Source organism: Mesoplodon densirostris, chromosome X (genome assembly GCF_025265405.1).
Source record: "Mesoplodon densirostris isolate mMesDen1 chromosome X, mMesDen1 primary haplotype, whole genome shotgun sequence".
Lineage (NCBI taxonomy): Eukaryota > Metazoa > Chordata > Mammalia > Artiodactyla > Ziphiidae > Mesoplodon > Mesoplodon densirostris.
In genome coordinates, this window is record NC_082681.1 from 94,189,023 (window position 1) to 94,214,351 (window position 25,329).

Below are 25,329 nucleotides of genomic sequence, written 5' to 3' on the forward strand. Positions count from 1 at the left end.
AGCCCAGAGATAAACCCACGCACATATGGTCACCTTATCTTTGATAAAGGAGGCAAGAATATACAGTGGAGAAAAGACAGCCTCTTCAATAAGTGGTGCTGGGAAAACTGGACAGCTACATGTAAAAGTATGAGATTAGAACACTCCCTAACACCATACACAAAAATAAGCTCAAAATGGATTAAAGATCTAAATGTAAGGCCAGATATTATCAAACTCTTAGAGGAAAACATAGGCAGAACACTCTATGACATAAATCACAGCAAGATCCTTTTTGACCCACCTCCTAGAGAAATGGAAATAAAAACAAAAATAAACAAATGGGACCTAATGAAACTTCAAAGCTTTTGCACAGCAAAGGAAACCATAAACAAGACCAAAAGACAACCCTCAGAATGGGAGAAAATATTTGCAAATGAAGCAACTGACAAAGGATTAATCTCTAAAATTTACAAGCAGCTCATGCAGCTCAATAACAAAAAAACAAACAACCCAATCCAAAAATGGGCAGAAGACCTAAACAGACATTTCTCCAAAGAAGATATACAGACTGCCAACAAACACATGAACGAATGCTCAACATCATTAATCATTAGAGAAATGCAAATCAAAACTACAGTGAGGTATCACCTCACACCAGTCAGAATGGCCATCATCAAAAAATCTAGAAACAATAAATGCTGGAGAGGGTGTGGAGAAAAGGGAACACTCTTGCACTGCTGGTGAGAATGTAAATTGATACAGCCACTATGGAGAACAGTATGGACATACCTTAAAAAACTAAAAATAGAACTACCAATCGACCCAGCAATCCCACTACTGGGCATATACCCTGAGAAAACCATAATTCAAAAAGAGTCATGTACCACAATGTTCATTGCAGCTCTATTTACAATAGCCAGGAGGTGGAAGCAACGTAAGTGTCCATCATTGGATGAATGGATAAAGAAGATGTAGCACACATATACAATGGAATATTACTCAGCCATAAAAAGAAACGAAATTGAGTTATTTGTAGTGAGATGGATGGACCTAGAGTCTGTCATACAGTGTGAAGTAAGTCAGAAAGAGAAAAACAAATACCGTATGCTAACACATATATATGGAATCTAAGGGGAAAAAAAGGTCATGAAGAATCTAGGGGTAAGATGGGAATAAAGACACAGACCTACTAGAGAATGGACTTGACGATATGGTGGGGGGAAGGGTAAGCTGTGACAAAGTGAGAGTGACATGGACATATATACACTACCCAATGTAAAATAGATAGCTAGGGGGAAGCAGCCGCATAGCACAGGGCGATCAGCTTGGTGCTTTGTGACCACCTAGAGGGGTGGGATAGGGAGGGTGGGAGGGAGGGAGACACAAGAGGGAAGAGATATGGGAACATATATATATGTATGACTGATTCACTTTGTTATAAAGCAGAAACTAACACACCATTGTAAAGCAATTATACTCCAATAAAGATGTTAAAAATAAATAAATAAATAAATAAATAAATAAATACTCGTCTATTAAATCATGCAGGGCAGCTGTGAGCAACGGAAAATCATATTTTTTACCCATTTAAAATTCCAAAGTGCTAGCCAAATGGAGCTTGGGAGTCAGTCCAAAAGGCAACGTTCTTCAAAATGGTAGCTTAGAGAAATGCCATCCAGCTGTATTATACTAACAGTCCTTTAACCCTACCACTTCCTTTAAGCTCCGCCCCCCATTTGTGTAATATTGCATCCATGTTAATTGGTGGAGAAGTATAACTCCTTGAGTTTTACTCTGCAGTATTTTAGGTTATTTTTGTTGCTTTTTTTTAGATAACTTGTGAGGTTGAATATTCTTGCAAAAATTTGCAAAATGCCCAGCACCTAAGACTATCCAATCTTGACATACTTGATTGTGTTATCCAGGAAAAGCAGCAACGCAGAAGAGATGGCAGAACTGAAGGAACAATAGCCTAGAAATCAAGAGACGTGATTTCTGGCCCAGGGTTTATGATTAAATCACTATGTGACCTTGGGCAACTTAAACTCCTGAGCTGTATCTCAGTTTAAGATAAGGTCACCTGCAGTATTTAGGACTAAGAATTAGAACACCAGAGCAATAACTGAAAACTGCATCAGGTCTTAGCATTCTTGTTTATCTCTCTTTAAGTGTTCTGGCAATAAGTTTACCTTGAAAAAATGAGTATTGACAAAGTTTGGGAATAATTTCCTTTAGTATCTAAATAATTAGAATAGCTAGAAAAGCAAATAAGGGTCATTTATCTGATATTTATGCTGCTATCACTGGAATCCAGACAATCGTCATTATCTTCCAAGGTAAGAATTACAGGACATCAGCATAAATACAAAGGGGCATCAATGACCACCTCCATGGATCTCTCTCAACCCCAAATTCCCTGGTTTCTCAACTTCAGCGCTGCTGACATCTTGGGTCAGATCATTCTTTGTTGTAGGGGGCTGACCTTTGCTGTGGGGGGCATTATAGGATATTTAGCAGTTTTCCTGACTTCTACCCACTAGATGCCAGTAACATCCCCCGCAGTTGTGAAAACCAGAAATGCCTCCAGACAGTGAGGTGACCCTCAATTCCTTTGTAATTAAGCTTATACTGAGACCTGCAATTTTCAGTGTGTCATCTGCTTATGACACAGCTTCATTAATATGACATGGAGTAATCAACTTCCACTGGCAATCTGGATTCTCAAAAGGCATGACCTTACCAGTAATTTTGCATTTAATACACATACAGCGGAAAATACTTTTGTAAAGTGACCCATTACACTGCAGAGCTTATCCATATATCTTTTTCAGAGCCAAAACCATGTTTTCACACAAATAGTGATTCTGGTAGCTAATATTTTAGATTAAGATATTTAAGTTTTAGAGCCCATGATATTTTTCTTTAACGTTAGAACCCTGGCTTTAATTTACTGATCAAAGTTTCCAATAAACTATCCATCACTTTATTCTCCTCCAACAAATCCCCATGCTTCCTCTTACTCACCTAACCGCTCACAAGTTCTGGTTCCCAGTGACTGGGCCCTATACCCAGTCATCCACCTTTTCATCCAAAGTTTTGACAGATGGTTATTCTACTTCTTTGGGATTAGAACTGGGAAGGAGTACTAATGAGAGCTTATCAGCCATAAAATAATAGGATCAACCAAACATATAAGGAATATCTTTAATGTGATGGGGACACAAAAATAAATACATATTAGACAATGAAAGAACCACAGAATAGAAACAACCACAGAAAGAATCACATCAACCACATGCCCAAAGTCATTCAGCTAACTCATTTGATAGGCTGATAGTAGAGTGTTCAAGTTAAGGGTATTCAGATTGCAGTTATAGATGAAAAAGTAGAGTTTAGAGCTAAGTTTATGGGTTTGGGACTCAACACCTGGAAGGTAGGACACCAACATGATAATGGTGGTTACCTCTGAGGAGGAGGTTGAAAGAGAACTTTCACTTTTTACTCAAGATGCTTCTATATTATTTTTTTAAGATAAACACGTAATCATGTGTTACTTCTATAATTAAAAACCAAAAGAGGTAAAGCCAGAAGAGAAGACGAAATTTCACAGGGAGAGAATATAAAGGGAGAAAAGGCAAAGAACACTCCCAAATATGGATATAATTAGGGGGCAGAAGGAAGCAACAGCAGGAGAGGCAGGCAGAAAGAGAACTAGCAGAGTACAACAACTCTGTGGCCAAGGGAGGGAAGTTTCAAAAAGGAACTGAACTGTCAGCAGAACCAAAAAGGGAAAGGGGGAGAAAAGTAAGATGACAGAACAGAATTTAGATCTGAAAGAGGCTTCTTAAAAATCATAACCTTCTCCCTATATTTTGCCACTCAATCTTTGAGAAAATTGAGGCCCAGAAAGGTTAGGCTGCTTGCTAGATAGGTGTTAGTAGCTAGAGGGCACAGCAAAGGGAGACCACAACATGTTTATGGATAGTCTAGCGAATGAGTCCAGTGGAAAGAAAGAAAAGATACCAGAAGAAAAGGGGGGGATAATTGGATACAAGCTACCTAGAATAGACAGGAAGAGATGGGACTGAAGACAGAAGCAAACAAAAATAATACAACTTTTCCTCTGAAGCGGGATAACTTGTTTCCTTTTTCATTTGGGTTGTTAGACTGGGAGGTCAGGGGACTCACTCAGAGTACTTGGGTTTCCCCAGAACTTCACCCTTGGCACCATTCCCCTCTCAAACTATACACACACCCTAGACTCCATTTACCATCTTTATATGAAAGACTCCCAAATCTCTATTACACAGCCCAAACCTTCTCGTAAGCCCCAGACCTGGGGGAGATGAATCTCCACTTGGATATCTATAGGCATCCAAACTGAAATCTCCGTCTCCACAAGTCTACTCCTGCTCCAGTGCTCTTTGTCTCAGTGGAAGGCCCCACATGATGAATGATATTAGGTAAATTACTGAACATCACCTCTCACTATACCTTTGTAAGCAAGATAAAAAAAAAAACATTCACTGGATGACAATAGAGTCACAGCTGTTAGAGCAGCCTTACTCAGTAAGTGTCCCTTAATGTCTTAATGGTAAGTTGCACGTCTTCAATTAGCCTCGTTCAGCTCTATGCCAGGTGTAGCAGTCAATTGTAGACCACCTCCAACCATTTGTACCTCCTGGTGTTCATGCCCTTGCCTTGAGTGTGGGTGGGACCTGTGAGTAGCTTCTGGCCAACAGAACACAGCAAGGATGATGGATGTCACTCCCATGATTATTATAATTCCTTCTTGCTGTGGTGACATAGAGACTTTATGGTTTGCTGGCCTTGAAGAAGTAAGCTGCTATGTTGTAAAGTGCCTTTGGAGATGGCCATGTGGCAGGGAACTACAGGTGGCCCCTAGGATCTGAGGGCCTCAATCCTACAACCAACTAAAGAACTAAATTCTGCCAACAGCCATGTAGGCTTGGAAGAAAACCCCAAGGCCTCAGATGAGACTTGTGGTCCCAACCAACACATTGATTGCAGCCTGAGAGACTGAGCAAAGGACCCAGCCAAGCCATGACAGACTTGACCCACAGAAACTGTGAGATAATAAATGGGTATTGTTTTGAGCCACGAAGTTTGTGGTAATTTATTATGCAGCAAAAGAAAACTAATACACCAAGCAAAATTTTATTAATTACTTGGATAAAGATAATCATAAAATATGTATAATAATAATGCAAAAACTAACAAGACAAACAAGAAATAAAAATTTAACTACATTAATGTTTAAGTAAAAGCCTAGGTAGAAAGGTTTTTGTAAATAAAAATAATTAAAAAGAGAGAGAGAAAGAGACAGACAGACATAGACATACTTGGAGTAAGAAGTAGGCCTTAGGCTCATTACAAGCTCATAGTAAGATGTAGCTGCCAAAAACTCAATACTATTTGAGGCCATATTAATAAAGTATAATGGACAAAACAAAAGGAGAGCAGTCATACTGTACCATATGAACTGGTCAAATCAAATCAATAACTATTTCCTGGGTGCTTCTATTTAAGGCATTAGGAACATGTATGTTCCTGTCCCTCAAGTATTTTCCACTCTATCTGGGGAGCTAAGATAAACATTTCAATAAGTTAATCCATAATAAAGATCTTAAGAAGCAGTTTAAGACAATGATAGAAAAGATATTATAAGGCAGGCATTAGAATTCATCTGGCAGTTAGTTAAAGGCAGTAACAGAAGCAGAAGTTCAGAAGAGGGAGACAACACGCCATTAACAATATTATGATTATTGTTTTGCTGATATAATATAAAAGTGAATGTATTCAACACTGGGATTCAGTTTCACATTACTGAGCACAAGTTCTCAAATTTTGAAAAGATGGAGGTAAAAAAAACCATTCAGACAAGCTGTGTTATTTCAGGGGCTTTTTAGTGACAGATAACACTACATTTTACAGATGAGTAAATATTGGCAAAGGAGGGTTAAATAATTTGTTGATTATAACCCAGTAAGTCAACTGTACTGAGAAGCAGATTTTCTCTTAGTCTAGAATGCTAATGAAAACTCACATTACCTTTCTACATTACAATGGCTACTTTTGGTTAACAGTGTTTTCACTAAATAATTTGAAATCCTGAGTTGTCCTTTACTCTTCTTCTCCCTCCAAAGTTGACCAGTAATCAAGCTTTGTCATGTCTTCCTTTGTGATGGCTCTCACATTTATCCCTTCCTTTAATTCCCCCAAATTAACTTCTTATATCCAGGCCCTCACAATGTTCTACCTGAATCTCTTTCAGCGATCTCCTAACTAATTTCTGCAATTCCAGTATCTCCTTCCCTTCTGCCTTACATAGTTCTAACCATGACATTCTCTGCAAAAAGCCCTTCAATTGCCCCCCGCCGCCCCCATTGCTTGCAGAATGAAGTATGGACCTCTTATTTTGTGAGCCAGAGTTGGAATCAAGTCCTGGCTCTACCACTTCCTGCTATGTGACTTAAGAGCCTCGTTTTTCTCATTTGTTAAATGAGGATAATACCAACTGCCTCATATGTCTTGGTTTTCCTGGATCAGTCTCTGTCTAGACTAATGCCATTTGATTAAAAGTGTCCTGGTTTTGACATTAAATCATTTGGTCAATAAAGGGTTGTTATGAGGAATTAATGAGACAATGCATATAATGCATGTAACAGGCCTGGCACAACACTCTTTCTCATTCTCTCAAATGTACCTTGTACTTTGCTGCCTGAAATCATATCTCTAACATCAATAACTATAGAAGAACTTACCCCATACTACCTGGTCTACCTCAGGTGCCACCTCATCACCTTCGCCTCACTCCTATGGTATTCTAAACCCCTCTTATCATGTGCATCTAACACTAGCTTGGGTCATGGTTATTTCTACACGTTTTAACTTACCCAGAGATTAGCTGTGGGGAGGACGGTGTTTACTTCTAATTCCTCTTAGTCCCACTTGTGACACCTAGCAGTGTCTTTCACACAAAAGATACTCACTAAATTACTTAAATTTAGGAAGAATCCAGAATTTTGGCCACAAACTTCCATTTCACTTATCCATCGACTGTTTATTCAAGCCTTCTGCCTTCTTACTGCCTTGAGATCATTTCACTTCCTCATTAGTACCACAGCAAGGTCACTAGAGCCAGACTGCCTTGGATCTAGGCTCTATCAGTTACCAGTTAAAAACGCATGAAACAGGACTTCCCTGGTGGCACAGTGGTTAAGAATCTGCCTGCTGAGGCAGGGGACATGGGTTCGAACCTGGTCCAGGAAGATCCCACATGCCATAGAGCAACGAAGCCCATGCGCCACAACTACTGAGCCTGCGTTCTAGAGCCCATGAGCACAACTACTGGGCCCATGTGACACAACTACTGAAGCCCGCGTGCCTAGAGCCCATGCTCTGCAACAAGAGAAGCCACCGCAATGAGAAGCCCGCGCACTGCAACAAAGAGTAGCCCCCACTTGCCACAACTATAGGAAGCCCATATGCAGCAATGAAGACCCAGTGCAGCCAAAAATAAATAAACAAAATTTTTTTTTTTTTTTTTGCAGTACGCAGGCCTCTCACTGTTGTGGCCTCTCCCGTTGCGGAGCACAGACTCCAGACATGCCGGATCAGCAGCCATGGCTCACGGGCCTAGCCGCTCTGCAGCATGTGGGATCTTCGCAGACCGGGGCACGAACCCGTGTCCCCTGCATCGGCAGGCAGACTCTCAACCACTGTGCCACCAAGGAAGCCCTAATAAATTTATGTTTTTTAAATGCATGTAAGGCACTTGGAAGAAGCACACAGCAAGTACTGGATAAATGATAGCCGTTATTATTTGTTCTCTTCTGTTCCTCGACCTTAGTCAAATCAGAACACTTTACTATGGAGAGGCCTCTCAGCAACATTTTCTACACAGGGCAGTCAACTTCTGGCTCTCAGCAGATACAAACTCCAGCCCATTTGTCACTCAGGACCTTCTCTGTCTTTCTAGGATTTCTGTTTCTTGTCCCAGTTTCCCCCTCCTTTATGACTAGTCCAACATGGGGCTGTTTCTTACACCTTCTCTGATCACTAGCGAAGACAAGAATCTTCCTGTCTGGTTCTCTAAGCATAACTTCCAGGTCCAGGTTCAGGTTCAGTCTAAAGCAACACTCCAGGCAACTCCTCATGCTCTACAGTTTCGCCAACCAGAAACATCTCTCAAAAGTTGCACTCTTAATGATTCCAGTCTTTCTACACCAATCTACAGCCTGAAATTGCTTAGCCTTTCTCACTCCAGCCTCTGCCACCTGCCCAATTACACATATAATTATACATCCTAGAGTAAAACATGTCTTGCTTCTTAACCCATTTTTAAGTCTTCTACCATTCATCACCTGGCTAAAATTCCAAATATTAGAGAACCAGGGTCAGTTAAGACTGGCTAGTGACTCGTCTCTACGTGCACACAGTTGAGTGAAGGAAATATTCATTACACCAAATCAAGAGGACATTCAGCTAGAAATTCCGTTTACCTCTTGTAGCTCAGGCAAAAGCCTTCTTTTGGTGGGGGGAGAGCGGGCTAAAATGAGCCTGAAGCGTTTGAGGATTTAATTTAATCAAAACTTTATTGCATAAATATAATCAACTTAAATCTTCTCCGCTTCAAACTTAAGACTATACCTGCATTCCTCCTTGGGTCCTTAAGCAAGAAGCTCGAGAAACTGTAGCCGAGCATTCACTTACAATATTTAAACAAGTTGAACAAGAACAACAACTATTTATCCAGACACTGAGACACTTAATTGTTTAATTGTGTGCTAAAATACAATTACTATGCAACTTAGGTATTAAAATACCCACAGATCAAAACTAATGACATAATTAAAATTGCTCCATCAAAAAAAAAAACAAACAAAAAACCTGGGCTTCCCTGGTGGCGCAGTGGTTGAGAGCCTGCCTGCCAATGCAGGGGACACGGGTTCGTGCCCCCGTCTGGGAAGATCCCACATGCCGCGGAGCGGCTAGGCCCATGAGCCATGGCCGCTGAGCCTGCGAGTCTGGAGCCTGTGCTCCGCAATGGGAGAGGGCCACAACAGTGAGAGGCCCGTGTCCCACAAAAAAACAAAACAAAACAAAAAAAACCAACCTAACAAAATCCTGATTTTTACCTAATTTTATCTCACTTTCTTAGCATTAAGCTTTAAACAGAGCCACACCCATCCCACGCCACACCTCAAGCCTCCTGGTCATGATGATTCCCCCGGTAGCTTTCCAAGGCCTTAGATTTGCCCAAACTCTGCCTCTGGTGCTTCAGACTTGACCTCTCACCTCAACCACTATTACACCTTTTATTTCTTAGTATAATAGTGTCAAGAAAAGAATTGTGTGGAATACAGGTTTTATTTAAAGTTTATTATTTAAAGGCATTATAGCTTGTTGTAAGCAAGTCAAGCAGTATAGAAAAGTGTCAAGTGAACATGAAAAAGCCCTAGCCATCCCTAATCCACAAGTAACAACTGATAATTGTTTCATGTGCATCATTCCAAAAAATGTCTATGCATATGTAAGTATACATATTTACAAAGTTAGATCTATCTATCCTATAACTCTCCCCTTCTTTTTGCTGTACAGATGGGATCATACAATACCATTCTGCACCTTTCTTTTCCCACTTAAAATGTATCTTGGACATCAACCTCTGTCATTATATAGAGAGCTACCTCACTCTTTTTAATGAAATACATTCCATAGTGCGTATACACCATTATTAATATAACCAGTCTCTCATGATGGACATCATGATTATCGACAGTGAAAAAATGGCAACAACGAGGCAACTAAAATCTTTGTAACATATACCTTTGTGCATCTCCTTTTTAGACTAGATTCACCGGGACAAAAGGTGAATTTTACATTTTGATAAGGACTTCCAAGATGCCTTCCAAATAGGCTGTAACAATTTACACTCCCACCAACACTGCACAGAGGGTGGGCTTTTTAAAATCAACCACCTGGTCTGAAGTTCCTGCAGCTCAAATAAGGGACTAAATATTTAACACAAAAATAGCAGCACACTGATGATTTTGTTACATCTTTTACTTTATTTAACACAGTCTAGAAAACCAGGTGCGATGGCTGGTGGCAGCCACACCTTGCCGTGATTAGCCTGATTAGACTTGCCCCATCCAAATGCAAATTCAGAGGTACTATTCCTCACAATTCATCCAGCTCTTCAATAATGAATTCTTTAGGCTCTTTAGGCTCGGAGATTTTATTGAGTGAATTCAGCACAGAAGAGAAACCTATACTGCTCCTGGCAACACAATTATCTCTAACACCAGAGAGATTTTGCCAGTTTAATAATTTGGTTTTTTTTTCCCCCAGTGGTAGTGAACATCTGTAAGCATCACTGCACAGAATCTAGTGAATCGCATCTAGAATAACACTTGTTTAACATTTTACATTTTGCAAAGCACTTTAGCATATCTTACCTTCTTTAATCTTCATGGCAAACGTGGCAGGAAGGCCAGGCAAGTATTACTCATTAAACAAAGGCTCAATGAACCCATAGTATGTGGCAGGCACTCTCTGCTAGACAGCTGGTATGCAAAGGTGAACGAGACACTACCCTCTCCTTCACTGATACCCTGCCCTGTCCAATCTATCTGCAAAGCCTCCACACTGCACTTAGGATACTTCATTACATGGCCTACAAAACCCTGTATACCAGCCCCTGCCCACCCTTCCAATTTCTTTCTTTCTTTCTTTCTTTTTTCCTTTGGCTGTGCCACGTGGCTTACAAGATCTTAGTTCCCTGACCAGGGATCAAACCTGTGCTCCCTGCAGTGGAATCGTGGAGTCTTAACCACTGGACCACCAAGGAAGTCCCCACCCTTCCAATTTCATCCCGTGCCCCTTTATACCTCCTTCACTATGGTACAGCCCCACTGGGCCATGCTAGGGAAGAATTCAGGTGCTTTCCACCTCAGGGATTTCCACTTTGTTTCCTCTGCCTGGGATGCTCTTCCCCCAACTCTTCACCTGGATAACTCCTGCTTATCTTTCAGTCTCAGCCGAACCTGTCACTTCTTCCCAGACCCTCCCTCCCAATAAATTATGTCTCATTTATTATTCTTTTTCAGAGGACATTATAGCACTCATGACACTTCACAATGAAATATTTGTGTATTTATTTGTTTGCATTCCAACTCCCCATATGACTGTAAGACTTAGGAGAACAAGAATCATGACTTTCGTGGCCACTACTATACCCCCAGTGCCCACCTAATGCAGTGCCTGGTGCATGGCAGACACAAAAACAAAAGTACTAAACAAAAACAGTCAATGCCTTCAAGGGATATACAATATAGTGGGGAAACACACAAAGAGAGGAAAGGCGAATTTTACCAGAGGATGGGCGAGGTTTCAGGAAAGGCTATAGAGAAGAGATGACCTCTGAGCTGATGGCTGAAAGATAAGTAGACGTTTGCCAGGAATGTGACCTACTGAAATGCTCTAGGCCACCAAAGGTGGACTGCACATGGGGAAGAGCAAGGACCATGTGATGCCACACAGAATTTGGGCTTTGATATCTGGGTAGATGGTAGTTCAATTAATACAGCGAATGTAAGAAGAGGTTCTACTATTATTATTTATTATCAGGGTCCAGAACCCAAGGAAAGCAAGCCCTTGGCAGAGTTGGGCATTTGGATGGTGGCCATTCCCCTGCCAACCTGCTTCTCATCACTCTCAAGCTAAACAGGAAAGATCATGATTTCAACCTGGGAATATTCAGTGCTTAGTCATAGGTGGCCACACAGCAGGCCAGGCCAAGGAAGGGCAGTGGAAGCACCATAAGACCCAGTACAGACAGGGCCGGGGGTTCCTCTACATCTGAACACTTTTTATGGCCAGGAGATGTCAATGATGTAATTTAGTGTGCTTATCTTTTTGTGTGGGGGCCAGAAGAAGAAAAGAAGAGGTGGGGAAAAAAGGGGAAAAAAATTTTCAGTGCCCAGAATATCTCACTCGCCTGATAACGTCTATTTCATTGCCACTAGATCGGCCCTGTCCCGGATTTATTTCTATGTTGCAATTTCTGTGATGCTCTTCATGGAAGGAGTCAGGGCAGAAATCCTAAATAAATACAATAAAATGCTACCTCACCCCTAAATGGTATTGGGTTGAAAAGCATGAAAATATGTCATTACTAAGGGGGTTACCTCATCCTATTAACTCCTCAACAGCTTCTCTGGTCTGACCACAGGTCTATAAATACCTGCGTGTTAACAGAAGGTAGGAAGAAGAAGAATCTGGCATTTGTTGCCATCTGTAGTGAAACTTTCTAGACCCTCCTCCCCCTGCCCCACCACACACAGAACAGCGTTACATGAAACAGGAAGCTTTGAATCATAATTCTGGTAAAAACCTAAGGAACCTATAGTTTATTTCAAAAATGCTAACAGAGGCACAGGAAAAAGAAAAACACATCCTGGAAACCTCAATGACAAAACAATGTTTTGGGGGGAAAAAACCCTAAACTTTCCAAAGCAGCAATAAAGCAGGAAAAGCAATAGCAAGGAAAGACTAACACTTAGCAGAAAATTATAAAATAGCCAAGCCTGGGGGAATGGGGGCAGTGAAATGCAGTAGGGCTAACAGACTGGCATTCCCACGTGACAGCTGTATGACCCAGAATGAGTCTCCCTGGGCCTCAGTTTCTTCCTTTGCAAGATGAGACACTGGAAACAGATCACCTCAAAAGATCCTTTCCAGTTGAAAGATGAAAACTCTAATTCAAAAAGATACATGCACCCCAATGCTCATAGCAGCACTGTTTACAATAGCCAAGACACACAAGTAACCTAAGTGTGCATCAACAGATGTATGGATAAAGACACACACACACACGAATATTACTCAGCCATAAAAAAGAATGAAATAAAGCCATCTGCAGCAGAATGGATGGACCTAGAGATTATCATACTAAGTGAAGTAAGTCAAAGACAAATATTATATGATATCACTTATTCGTGGAATCTAAAAAATAATACAAATCAACTTATATACAAAACAGACTCACAGACACAGAAAACAAACTTATGGTTACCAAAGGGGGGGGGAAAAATTAGGAGTATGGGATTAATAGATATATGCTACTATATATAAAATAGATAAACAATAAGGATTTACCGTATGGTTCAGGGAACTATATTCAATATCTTATAATAACATATAATGGAAAAGAATCTGAAGCTGTATACCTGAAACTAACACAATACTGTAAATCCACTATAGTTAAATAAAAAATAAAATAAAATGGGGGGGGTGCTTCCCTGGTGGTGCAGTGGTTAAGAATCCTCCTGCCAGTGCAGGGGACACAGGTTCGAGCCCTGGCCTGGAAAGATCCCACATGCCGCAGAGCAACTAAGCCCGTGCGCCGCAACTACTGAGCCTGCGCTCTAGAGCCCGCATGCCACAGCTACTGAGCCCACGTGCCATAACTACTGAAGCCTGCACACCTAGAGCCCGTGTTCTACAATAAGAGAAGCCACTGCAGTGGAAGCCCATGCACCACAACAAAGAGTAGCTCCCCGCTCGCCGCAACCAGAGAAAGCCCGCGTGCAGCAACGAAGACCCAACACAGCCAAAAATAAAAATAAATAAAATAAATTAATTTAAAAAAATAAAATAGGGCCTCCCTGGTGGCGCAAGTGGTTGAGAGTCCACCTGCCGATGCAGGGGATACGGGTTCGTGCCCCGGTCTGGGAGGATCCCATATGCCGCGGAGCGGCTGGGCCCGTGAGCCATGGCCGCTGAGCCTGCGCGTCCGGAGCCTGCGCGTCCGGAGCCTGTGCTCCGCAACGGGGGAGGCCACAACAGTGAGAGGCCCGCATACCGCAAAAAAATAAAAAAATAAAAAAATAAAATAAAATGAAATGTGGGGGAACTTTTCATTATAAATGAATTCTAGCTTAAAAAAACAGAGGGATGATAAAATTAGAAAAATTATCATTTTTCAACAATTCAGGTAAAGATCGCCAATTAATGCTAAAACTACTGGATGAATGATTTGGGAAACAGGATATTCACAAGGTCTTAAAGTACCATACCACAGATTTTTTAATTAATTATCTATGAAAAATAGAACCTCAGCAATGAAGAGATATGGCAGACACCTCCTTAATGAGTGATGACCTTAGCATCACCAATAATGGGATAAACTGACATTACATGTCTTCAGCCAAAATGTAATGCAGTGGGACATACACAACATCATCTATGTAATTTTCTTGCCAAAAGCACAGAACTGGAATCTAATCTCAAGAAAACAGTCACACAAAGCCAGACTGAGGAATGTTTTACATGACAACTGTCCTGGACTCTTCAAAACTGTCAATGTATTGAAACAAACAAAGGAAAAGGAACAGGGGATTAAAGGGACAGATAATCAAATACCTCCTCCTTGATTGGATACTAAATGCCCCCTCAAGAAATGCTATAAAAGATATTTTAGGATAATTGAGAAAAATGTAATTATAGGCTATAAACTAGATAAAACTATTGTATAGATGATAATTCCCTATGTCTGAACACTATTATTGTTATGTAGGAGAAAGTCCTTGTTCCCCTGTTCTTTTTTTAATTAAAATTTTATATTGAGGTAAAAACTTTATTTGTAGATTCACATGCAATTGTAAATAGTACAGAGTAAGGCCATATACCCCTTGAAGTATGATTATTATTAACCCCATTCTACAGATGAAGAGGGTGAGGCCCAGAGATGAAATAACTTGCCCATAGCTATCAGTGACACAGCCAGGATACAAACCCAGGGAGTCTGTCTCCAGAGACTACACTTGACCCCAGAGGAGACAATTGAGGCTTTTGGAGCTTAGGGAACTCTGGCTACCAACTGGCAGAGCTGGGTTCAGATCCAGGTGTATCGGATTCCAAGGCCCATGTTCCTTCCACACTGTACGCTTGGGAAGGAATGACTGGCTCTTACAGAAAAAAATTCTGAAAGACTGGTTTTAGTTACCCCCTATTCAACGTTTTTCATCATAATCCTTCTCCCCCGCCCCCATTCTGCCCTGCTGAGGAGTTGTGGAAGGGCAATAATGCAGAGAGACAAAGAAGTCATTTCTTGTACCTGTCGGAGATGAGACACACAGATACTAACGTTTTGATCAACAGAACAGAACCAGATGGCTTTTCCTAGGTGATGGTGGTCCAACTATCAAGCCACACAGCCATCTAGATTTCACACTGAAGTTCTATTATCAACTCACTGACTGCTTTGTGATGCTCCCCTTGGCCCCCAAGTGTTAGCTAAATCACAGTGTTTACAAATACACTGTGATGTGCTTAAAAAAAAACCTGCAAAGTTGAAACTTACTTCCTTTGGATGTGAAGCCAACAGAACAGTTTCTCATTGCAACTGTTTTATTTTCACCCTTAACCCCTGACATATTTTGCCACTTCACCTTATTATGTAACTCCCACACTAAATTAAGTGTAATTTCTCCATTTTAGTACACATTCCCTGTCCCCAAACTCACTCTCAAAGAGGTTTTGGAGTCAGTAGGAGAGACAGCTAAAAATTACAAGAGTACTTGAGGAAGTATTAGTAGCAAAAAACTGCTCTAACAAAACCCTCAGGAGTTTGGGTTTTTTTCTTTAATTTGGAGGCAGAGGGGGCACAGAGAGGCTGAAACAGTTGTCCAGAAGCCCACACAATTCACTCCTTGTTGGAGGCACTGCTATTTTATAGCTCACTTCCAAATTTTTAAAAGTAATACATATTTATTACATAAAATTTGGAAAGTAAAAATAAAAGGGGAAAAATATAAATGCATCCTACTATCTGGGGATAGCAACATCAACAACTTTGGATAATCCCCATCTATTCTGTATTTATTGTCACACTCATAGGTATTTTCTTTTTTGAAATATATTAGATTTGGTTTTTACTGCAGAGCACACATATCAGGGCAAAGTGCTACACACACAACTACAAATCATTCTGGGGAAAAAAAGCTGTCAAAAAATAAAACTGCAACTGCTTTAGTTATGCAGTCCCAACTTGAGGAATCCACGCTGGCAAAGGTGGATATATACATTCATAGGTATATACGTAACATGTAAAGACAGAGATACACACAAACCCCCACTTAAATTGAAGACAGAAAAGGAATAATCCCATACTCTTCCATTATGTCATGAAGATTTTCCTCAGCGTTGGTCTGGATTTTTAATCTGTGGACCTGCCATAATTTACTACCATTCCCCTACTATGGAAATTGTCTTCAGTTTTTCACCATTTATAAATACCTTGGTATATAAAGCTGTGTACATATATCTGATATTTCCTTCAGAAATTATACCTTTAAAAATTAACAAGGAACCCATGTTATGTACAGAAATAAATGGAAGATACAAATAAGTAAAAATAAAGTCAACCGTAATTTCTTTTTAAAATACTCGTGTGTCTATCCTCTTAGACTTTTCTTTGTACAAAACATACATGGACACACCACATATATTAATATGGGACCATACTATTAATAAGAAAAAGTAACAGTTACTAATAATAGTTATCATGTATTAAGTACTTACCACATGCCAGGCACCGTGATTTTCTGATTTAATCCTTTCAACCGTCCTATATATTAGCTCAGCAGTTCCCTAACTTGTCTGCACACTGGAGTCACCAGGGGCTTCAAAATTCCCGGGGAGCTGCATCTCATTCCCAGAGATTCAGATTTAATCGGCCTGTGTGAGGCCTGGGTTTGGGTGGGCTTAAAAGATCCCCAGGTGATCCTAATGGACGTACAAGTTGAGAACTGTTAGGTTCGCTGCTATTTTATCCCTCTTTTAACAGATGTGGAAGTTTGAGGAACGCTAAGGTAAGTAACTTCCCAAAACCACGAAGCTCATAAAGCTGGGATTTCCATCCAGCTCTTAAGCCCAGAGGCCACACTGTTAACTACTGATAATTTGGGATGTGCTTCCCAACCCCACCATTTAACACCATATCATGAACCTATTTCTGTGTTAATAAGTATAATAACTCCACAGTATCATTTTTAGTAACTATAGTATTGCATTGTATCAATGCATCAGAATGCAAGTTATCAATTTTCCCTAGTATAGAAAATGCTGCAATCGATATCCTTATTGATACATCTTTGTGCACATCCTTCATTATTTCCTTAGGATGAGTTCCAAGAAAAGGAACTGCAGGGTGAAAAGGTAAACATGGTTTTTAAAGCTTTTGATGAATATTGCCAAATTGACATTCCCACCAGAAGTGTATGCAAATGCCTGCTCCCTCGGGTCCTTGCCAAAGCTGCGTTTTGTCATTCCTTTTTAATCACTGCAAATTATATTGGAGAAAATAGTATGCCATTTTAATTCCCCCTTTCTTTGACTACTACTGAGATAGAACATTTTTTCATGTTTATTGGCCATTTGGATTTCTGCATATGTATTTTCCTACTCCCATGCTTTGCACATTTTTTCTAGTAAAATACTTTTATTTTTCTCATTGAGCTGTTAAGTCTTTATATATTAAGGATAATGAGTCTTTTTGCAACTGTTTCCAGTTTTCTCATTAACTTTATGGTTTTGTGCAGAAATTTTAAATTTTCACACAGTTAAAACTGTATTATTCTACCTTTCATATTATGCATACAAAGATCTTCCCTATCCCAAGATTATATGAGTATTCTGTATTTTTTCAGTTTCTTTATAATTTCTTTTTTTATCTTTTAATTCTTTACTGCAGCAGTTCCCAAACAGGATTACACATGTGAATTGCTTACAGCACTTCTTTAAATGCTCAGGTCTTAAGACTGAATCACAATTGTGGGGGATGAGAACTGAGCAGGAATTTTTTTTAACATCTTTATTGGAGTATAATTGCTTTACAATGGTGTGTTAGTTTCTGCTTTTTAACAAAGTGAATCAGCTATACATATACATATATCCCCATATCTCCTCCCTCTGCGTCTCCCTCCCATCCTCCCTATCCCACTCCTCTAGGTGGTCACAAAGCACCGAGCTGATCTCCCTGTGCTATGTGGCTGCTTCCCACTAGCTATCTATTTTACATTTGGTAGTATTTATAAGTCCATGCCACTCTCTCACTTCGTCCCAGCTTACCCTTCCCCCTCCCCGTGTCCTCAAGTCCATTCTCTACGTCTGTGTCTTTATTCCTGTCCTGCCCCTAGGTTCTTCAGAACCATATATATATTTAGATTCCATATATATGTGTCAGCATATGGTATTTCTTTTTCTCTTTATGACTTACTTCACTCTGTATGACAGACTCTAGGTCCATCCATCTCACTACAGATAACTCAATTTCGTTACGCTTTATGGCTGAGTAATATTCCATTGTATATATGTGCCACACCTTCTTTATCCATTCATCTGTCGATGGACACTTAGGTTGCTTCCATGTCTTGGCTATTGTAAATAGAGCTGAGCAGGAATATTTTTAAAAGGCAATTCCGATGCACCAGCCTCCTTTATTAAGAAACCCTATTTTAATCCTTCTAAATTTACGTTGGTGTCATTTTTCCAAGTTACTTCAGCACATTTGTTAAATAAAGCATTTCATAAGCTTGAAATGCTACTTTTATCCTCGTCGGTAAGTTCCGTGAGAGCAGAGCCCATACCTGTTTTTACTGACCACTGCATCTCTAGAGCTCAGCATAGCGCCTGGTGCACAACTGGTGCTTGATGTTAATTGAATAAATAAATGACACCTGACAACACAAGTCTCCACTCTCATCCCGCCCTAAACTGGCTAGTATTCTCTTCAATATTTCCTTGACCATTAGATCAATGAAACTGATGTTATTAATGATGACCCTAAGTTATCAAAGATATTAAATTATGCTCAGTACACTCTGTTTAAAATGGCCAGGAAATGTCTTAGAGGACTCCATCAAACAAAGTCAAAAATAATAATGTTGGCCATGTTTAAGAGGCATGGGAATTCGGATCCAATTCTCCATGAAGGAACTAGACAGGACTGACCCAAGAGACTAATGACACTTGGCTTCCTCTAGCTTTTAGAGTTCCTCTATTAGATCCAGAGATTGACTCAGAGCTCCCTTGAGCTGCGGACAGACCCACACATTCCCTCTTCCACGAGTTCATGGAAAGAAAACTGGAACAGAGAATCAGGAGACCTGGGTTTTAGTCCTATCACTACTATTAACCTGTTTGACCGTGGATATGCCACTTAACTTCTAGGGGTGGGGCTAGACGTTTTCTAAGGATCTCTTCATATCTAAACCTCTACATAAAGACCCAAACAGACGACTACAGGGCAGGCCTTCCAAGGACAACCTGAAATTCCCTCCACAGAACAGGGTGCCAGGCCCACTCCAGGCTATAGCAAATAATGATGATAGCAGTAGAAGCAGTAGTAGTAGTAGTAATAGTAATGGAAGTAGTAGTAATAATAACAGCTATTGCTAAATTTTACTAAGCACTTATATGATAGACAATATTCTAAATGTCTTACTACTGCTAATAATGGCACACATTTATATGACACTTACTATGTTCCAAGTGTTTTGTTTAATATTAACTAATCATCACAACAGCCTTATAAGGTGAGTGCTATTGTTATCCCCATTTTACAAAAGAGAAAACTGAGACAGAGAGATTAAGGGACTTGCCCAAGGTCTCACAGCTACCAAGTGACAGAACCAACAGAGTTGAACCTAGACCCATACTTTTAACTACTCTACCATACCACCACCCAAACTATCATTGTACTATGCTTGTCACTTCAGAGGTTGCAGAAAACAAGGAATGGTTGCAGTTACTTCTGTGGAATACTCCCCTCTTCACTAATGCTAGAAAAATTGTTTTCCTCCAATGTAATCTTCAGCAGATCGGATTTCAGGGCCTGAGATAGCAAAATATATTACTTATTAAGAAATTATGACATTTTTATTAAGAATTGTTATCCATTAAAATGTTTTTATTATAAATCATTAACTACTGATGACATTTCCATTAAACAGAGAGAAAACACACAAGCTCTTTATGCATCATTAGGAACAAAACTTTAGCTCCCCACTTACACAAACTCTAATTCTATACTTTCAGGACTGTCTTTTAAACATGGACCTGACAGCTCACAGGTGTCTCAAACAAAACAGGCCAAACCAAACGCGGCACACTAACTTCCCACAGTCCCCATGCCCCTCTCACTACCTCCCATGTTCCCCATCTCAGTGAATGGCACCACCGGCCCCAGGCACCCAAACTGCCTGTCAACCCAGCCTCGGTTCCTCCCCGCATCTAGTCACAGGACGTTTCTAGAATTCATCCCATTCTCTGTATCCTTGCTGCCCCCGCTTCTGCTCAGACCCTCACCATCTCTTCCCTAAACCACTATACCAGAAACCTCCCAACTGCCTCTTGGCTTTCATTCTCTCCAGCCCCAACCCCACCTCAACATTGCTGCCAAAGTAATCTTTCTAAAACAAAATCTGATTATGTTACTTCCCTGTTTAGAATCTTTGTCTTCGGGATAAAGTGTAAAATCCTTCCTAGGACATACAAGGTTCTTTGTTATCCAGCCTCCGACTACCTTCCGTGCTTCATCTGAGGTCGTGGCCCACACATCTCACACAAGGCCAACAGAGCAACTTGGAAGTTCCCAAACAGTGCTTCTCTGTCTGCCCAGAATGCAATTCTCTCAGTTGCCCATCTGGCAAACTCCCACTCATTTTTTTTTAGCCCAGCTCAAAACTCACAGTTCATCATGCTTTTCTCTGGATGTCCAGCGCATTTCGCATCTCTCCCTATTATAACACTTACTCAACCTGACACAATTATTTGTTTGTATGTTTGTCTCCCCCGTAAGACAAGGAACCCTCTAGGGTTCTGCATCTTACTCATCTCTGTATTCTACTTGTTGAATGAAAGAATGTCTCAGGATTTAAACAAGAATATTCAAACTCCTCCTGATAAATGCCCATTGTGTGAGTCAAAGCAGGGATACAGGCCGAATCTCACGTCAAAAAAAGTATCTTTAAATTGACAACCCTCCCACATCAAAAATTCTTGTTATGGCTGTAACCAACAGGAGACAGTTTTAAAAGATACATTAGCCCACCAACAAACCTACCTATTGAATATTTATGGACATTCAAGCTCCTTTCATTCTACTGCATATAAGTGGCCCTTAACCTTTTGTGGGTCACAGAACAATTTGGGTAGTGTTTGTCTACCATTTCTTAAACCCATATTCCCTTCTGATAAACATAAAAATCCCACACACCCCTGGAGATTCTGATACTCTCCCAAAGGGCACCATCTCCAACCCCACCAAAAAAAAAAAAAAAACAAAAGTAACTTTATATGTGGTAAGAATTCACAGGTTCACAAGAGCTATAGTCTATCAGGCAAGACATCACTGAGCTTTGCTCTCAAGTTGTTCCATAATATTAAAACAGGCATTTCCCTTCTATCACCAAATATAATCATTATAACGCTAAATATGCTTTCAAGTCTTTACTGGGAAGAGGAAGTCAAGGAGGTGCTGACATCTGTCTCCCCCACCTTTGAAAACCTTATGATAGAAATTTGCTGGAAACAAATAAAAAACAGAAATATGAAAAAATATCCTCCATCTCTTCACCTATAACCCCCACGAGTACATGTTCAAATGAAGGGAGTTCTTTGAAAATGCTCCTGGCACTTCATTTTCCCGCTACTCCTACCCCCGCCCCACACACACACCCCTCCACCCCTACTTTAAAATAATCTGAACTTCCAGCTAGCAGTAACTCCTTTTAAACCCATATGCTTTGTCCTGGCGAAGACAAAGGGTTAAGTTAAAGAAACCGCTGCCTGGCTGCCTGCCACTGGCTTGAAGGGTTGGGCTGGGATAGAGAATAGAGGAGGAAAAACCAGTTGAAGGCCTAAGTGCTAACTTCTTACCCTGCCACGTGGCCATCTTGATCCTATTCTCTCCCACGCTGGGGTCACAGGCTCAGAGTTTCCCGGACCCCCCAGTTTTGTAGGGAGACTCGACTGGGATGTAGATGGAACAGCAGCTGTGTCGTCTTGTTTTCTGCAAGATGCTCAAGCCAAGAACCTGAAAATATCAACAGGAAAACAAATACCTAAATGAAAAACATTCAAATCCTTGAAAATCAACTCCTGTCCCTCTCTGGACCTCTCTTTCAAAGATAAGCAGACATGGACAGTGTTAAGTTTCCACCTAAGCGACAAGGTATCACTGAAAAAAAAAAACGGGGAGATCTAGAGTCAGTTAATATTGCCCTTGAGTGCTGTCCAATTCTGCATGAATCACTGCATCTTCAGTAAGTGGGTTTCAGAATCTCAAAGGATGGGTGATTGGATGAGATAACCATTAAGTGTCTCTCCTATCTCAAAGTTCCACACTTTGGGGAATGAAGAACAGCATAATATCTGATGCCCTCCCCAACCTCCCCAAAACACCCAACTCTACAACAAAAAAATTTGTAGAAAGGAGAGGACATTTTGTGACTAAAAGTTTTAAAACAGATCTCGTATAGGAAAAGAAAAGAAGGCATAATAAAAACTGAAGAGCGATGCCCTCGAGGTCGTGGTGCTTCCTCTCCGCTTCATTATATTTTCCCACATTTTGCCAATGTCCTGTAGAGAGCACAGACTGCTTTTAAAATCAGGAAAGAAAAGAACCAAAGGAAAAGAAAAATGTAAAAAAAAAAAAGAATGCTAATTTAAGTAAAATCAAATTAATTCAGATAATTCCTATTTTTAAAATGTCAAATTCAGTCTTAGGACAGTACTACTTGGAAGGATATGAAAGGCGCTAGAAATGGGAGAAAAAAATGAAAGGTCTGACTACTTCGTTTGATTCAGAAGGTGAAAATATTAAACGCTTTTCTTGTCCATTTAAACAAGTTCTTCATTAAGCCTTCCTTACGTAGCATACAAGCCAATCTGCTTTTTCTAAGAAAAAGTCCTCACCTTTTTGACCTGGGGAACTTCAAAGCAGATTGCTATTTCCATAGCTTTCATACAAGCAACACCTCCACCCCTTAAGTGAAAACGCTAACGTATACATACTGAAGACTAATACGAACTTGAGAGCCATCATTTTGGACTTTTTTAAATACCTTTTTTTAAAGGACTAAAGTGTGAATGTGTACACTAATCCCAAAAAGCCGATAGAGAAAAGACAACGCTTTGGATAAAGAAAGGCTTGCAAAGTCCAAGAAAACTAGGAACTCACAAAGTCCCAGGATGAATTCACCAGGAAAAAGCGCTCCGATGACTTATCTGGAACCTAGGACAGTTTGTTTTGGTTTGCCTTTTTTTTCCCTCTTATTTAGCGCGCAGTTAAATAGTACCAATCCGCGCCTCTTGGGACGAGGAGAATTTAACATCTCCGTAGTCAAACCCGGGTAGTTGCTAATAAATGTATGAAGCGTTCATAAAGCAGATTCTTACTGGCTTTTTGTACTCCACACTTCTGGATTTCCCTCACTTATTCGGGGTAGCTTACACTGACGTTATCACATGGGCACACGTACAACTTCACTTGGCACTCCTGGAAACTGATTTGCTCTGAAATATTAATAAAGTACACGCGCATCAATGTGAAGGTAAAGTTTTCCCCTTGGGGTGGGTGAAGGCGCTCAAGCGCAAGCCTGTAAAGTCTAGAGAGAACCAGCTCCCCGCGTTAAGTGGGAAAAGGAAAACACAGCAACGACTTTTCCGAGAGTGTGGACTCGGCTTCGCTACGACCCACACAAACCTGCCAGTCCAAAGCAGGATGGATAAGAACGGGGCCTCGACAGGGCTTTACCAACCAAAGCCACCCTGCCTCAGTCCTGGAAAGGGGACGCCTGCAGCTAACCTCCCCCATTCAAAAGCGGGGCGGGCTTGGCGCGGCTCCGCTAGGAAACTTCACTGGGACAGCGCAGGGACCCTGGCTCGGAGAATAGGGCTGGGCTCCCTGGAAGATGCCGCCCTGCACTGGCTAGAACTGGCCGGTCTAACTCCTCCGAGTGCCAAGCGGCAGCGGCCGGGCACGGGGAACCCCCATCTCCTGGGGACGAAGCCAGCGGGGGAGCGCTTCCCCTGTGTCGCTGAGCCCAAGGGGGTGCTCCGGGGGTGGGCCGGGGGCCAGCGGCCCGCCAAGGACCTGCTGGGGTAGAAACAACCCATTTGTCTTTACCTGTCGCCGAGGTCCGGAGCGGCAGAGTCCGTGCCCGCCGCCGGCGGGCCGAGCGCTCAGTCAGCTCTGGCGTCCAGGACACTAAGTTGAGCTAGCGCCCCACGTAGCCTGCAGAGCTTCATTCACAGCCCAGCCGGGAGGAGGGGGAGCGGAGCAGGCGCGCGGCTCATGTGACAGACGCCTCGCAAGGATCGGCCAAGCACGGCCGCCGCCTGCGCGTGCGCGCCCCGTCCAGCCCTCTCCCCACACCTCTGCCGAGGCGCGGAGGAGGTGATGCCCGCCCAGGAGGCAGCAGGGCGGGGAGAGCCGCGGAGAAGGCGGTGCTCAGAGGAGTTTCCGCGTGCGCAGCCGCAATAAGTCGGCCCTGCTCGCTGCCATATTTAATGAGGACTGGGCGGGTCCTAACCCAGTGCTGGGCGTGTCAATTGCTTTTGAAAAAGAAATGCTCCTTTATGTTTCACTCTTTCGAGCCTACGGTATGGTTTTTTGGTTTTGTTCTTAAAACAAAACTGTTTACCCTGAGCTTCTGGCCCACAGAATAGTTAGTGGTAGAAATCTAATACTAATTACATTAGCTCACGTATTTTGAGCCTCTAATTATATGCCGGGCACTGTTCTAAGCCCTTTACTTTTTTCATCTCATTTAACATGCACAATAACCCCACTGGGGTACGTACTATTATTTCTCCACTTTTATTCATAAGAAAACAGAGGCACAGAAAGGTTTTCCGAGCTCACATAATAGTGGTAGTATGAATAGTGATCAAATGTAGTGATGCTTCTAACAGCCAACTCGATCCTCATAGTAACGCTGGAAAATCTACACTGCGGTTTTTGGTATTGTCTCCATTTTAATAATTACAAAACAGAGGCTCAGGAAAGCAAAAATTACCGGACTGGTAAGGGGTAGAACTGGGACTCCAACCTAGGTCTACCTGACTCCAAAGCCCTTTGGCCTAGGTTTGGAAGAAACAGCCCCTCATTTTACAAAAGAGAAAACAGGCCCTTGGGGTTTGTTGACCTACTTAACATGATCCAGCTAATTATTTACTGGCAGAACTGAGACTAGAATTTATATAATCAATCCAGGTAATCTAAGTAGAACCCCAGGACGCTAATTCAGAGTC

At 41.3% G+C, this 25,329-nt stretch overlaps 1 protein-coding gene across 4 annotated transcripts in view; it reads right to left on the reverse strand.

Moving 5' to 3' along the window:
* The window catches only part of CLCN5 (chloride voltage-gated channel 5), a 153,984-nt gene extending 129,544 nt beyond the window's left edge, over positions 1-24,440 (reverse strand). For 3 of the 4 annotated variants that reach the window (XM_060086779.1, XM_060086778.1, XM_060086776.1), the window contains exons 1-2: positions 24,203-24,440; positions 21,952-22,108 (exon numbers count right to left, since the gene is read on the reverse strand). In XM_060086779.1, the coding sequence (XP_059942762.1) occupies positions 21,952-21,967 (16 nt within the window). In that variant the 5' untranslated portion in view covers positions 21,968-22,108; positions 24,203-24,440. Of the gene's footprint in view, positions 1-21,951; positions 22,109-23,472; positions 23,590-24,202 lie in introns of all 4 variants that reach the window. The other variant, XM_060086777.1, reaches the window with a different exon arrangement.
* Positions 24,441-25,329: the final 889 nt, after the last annotated feature.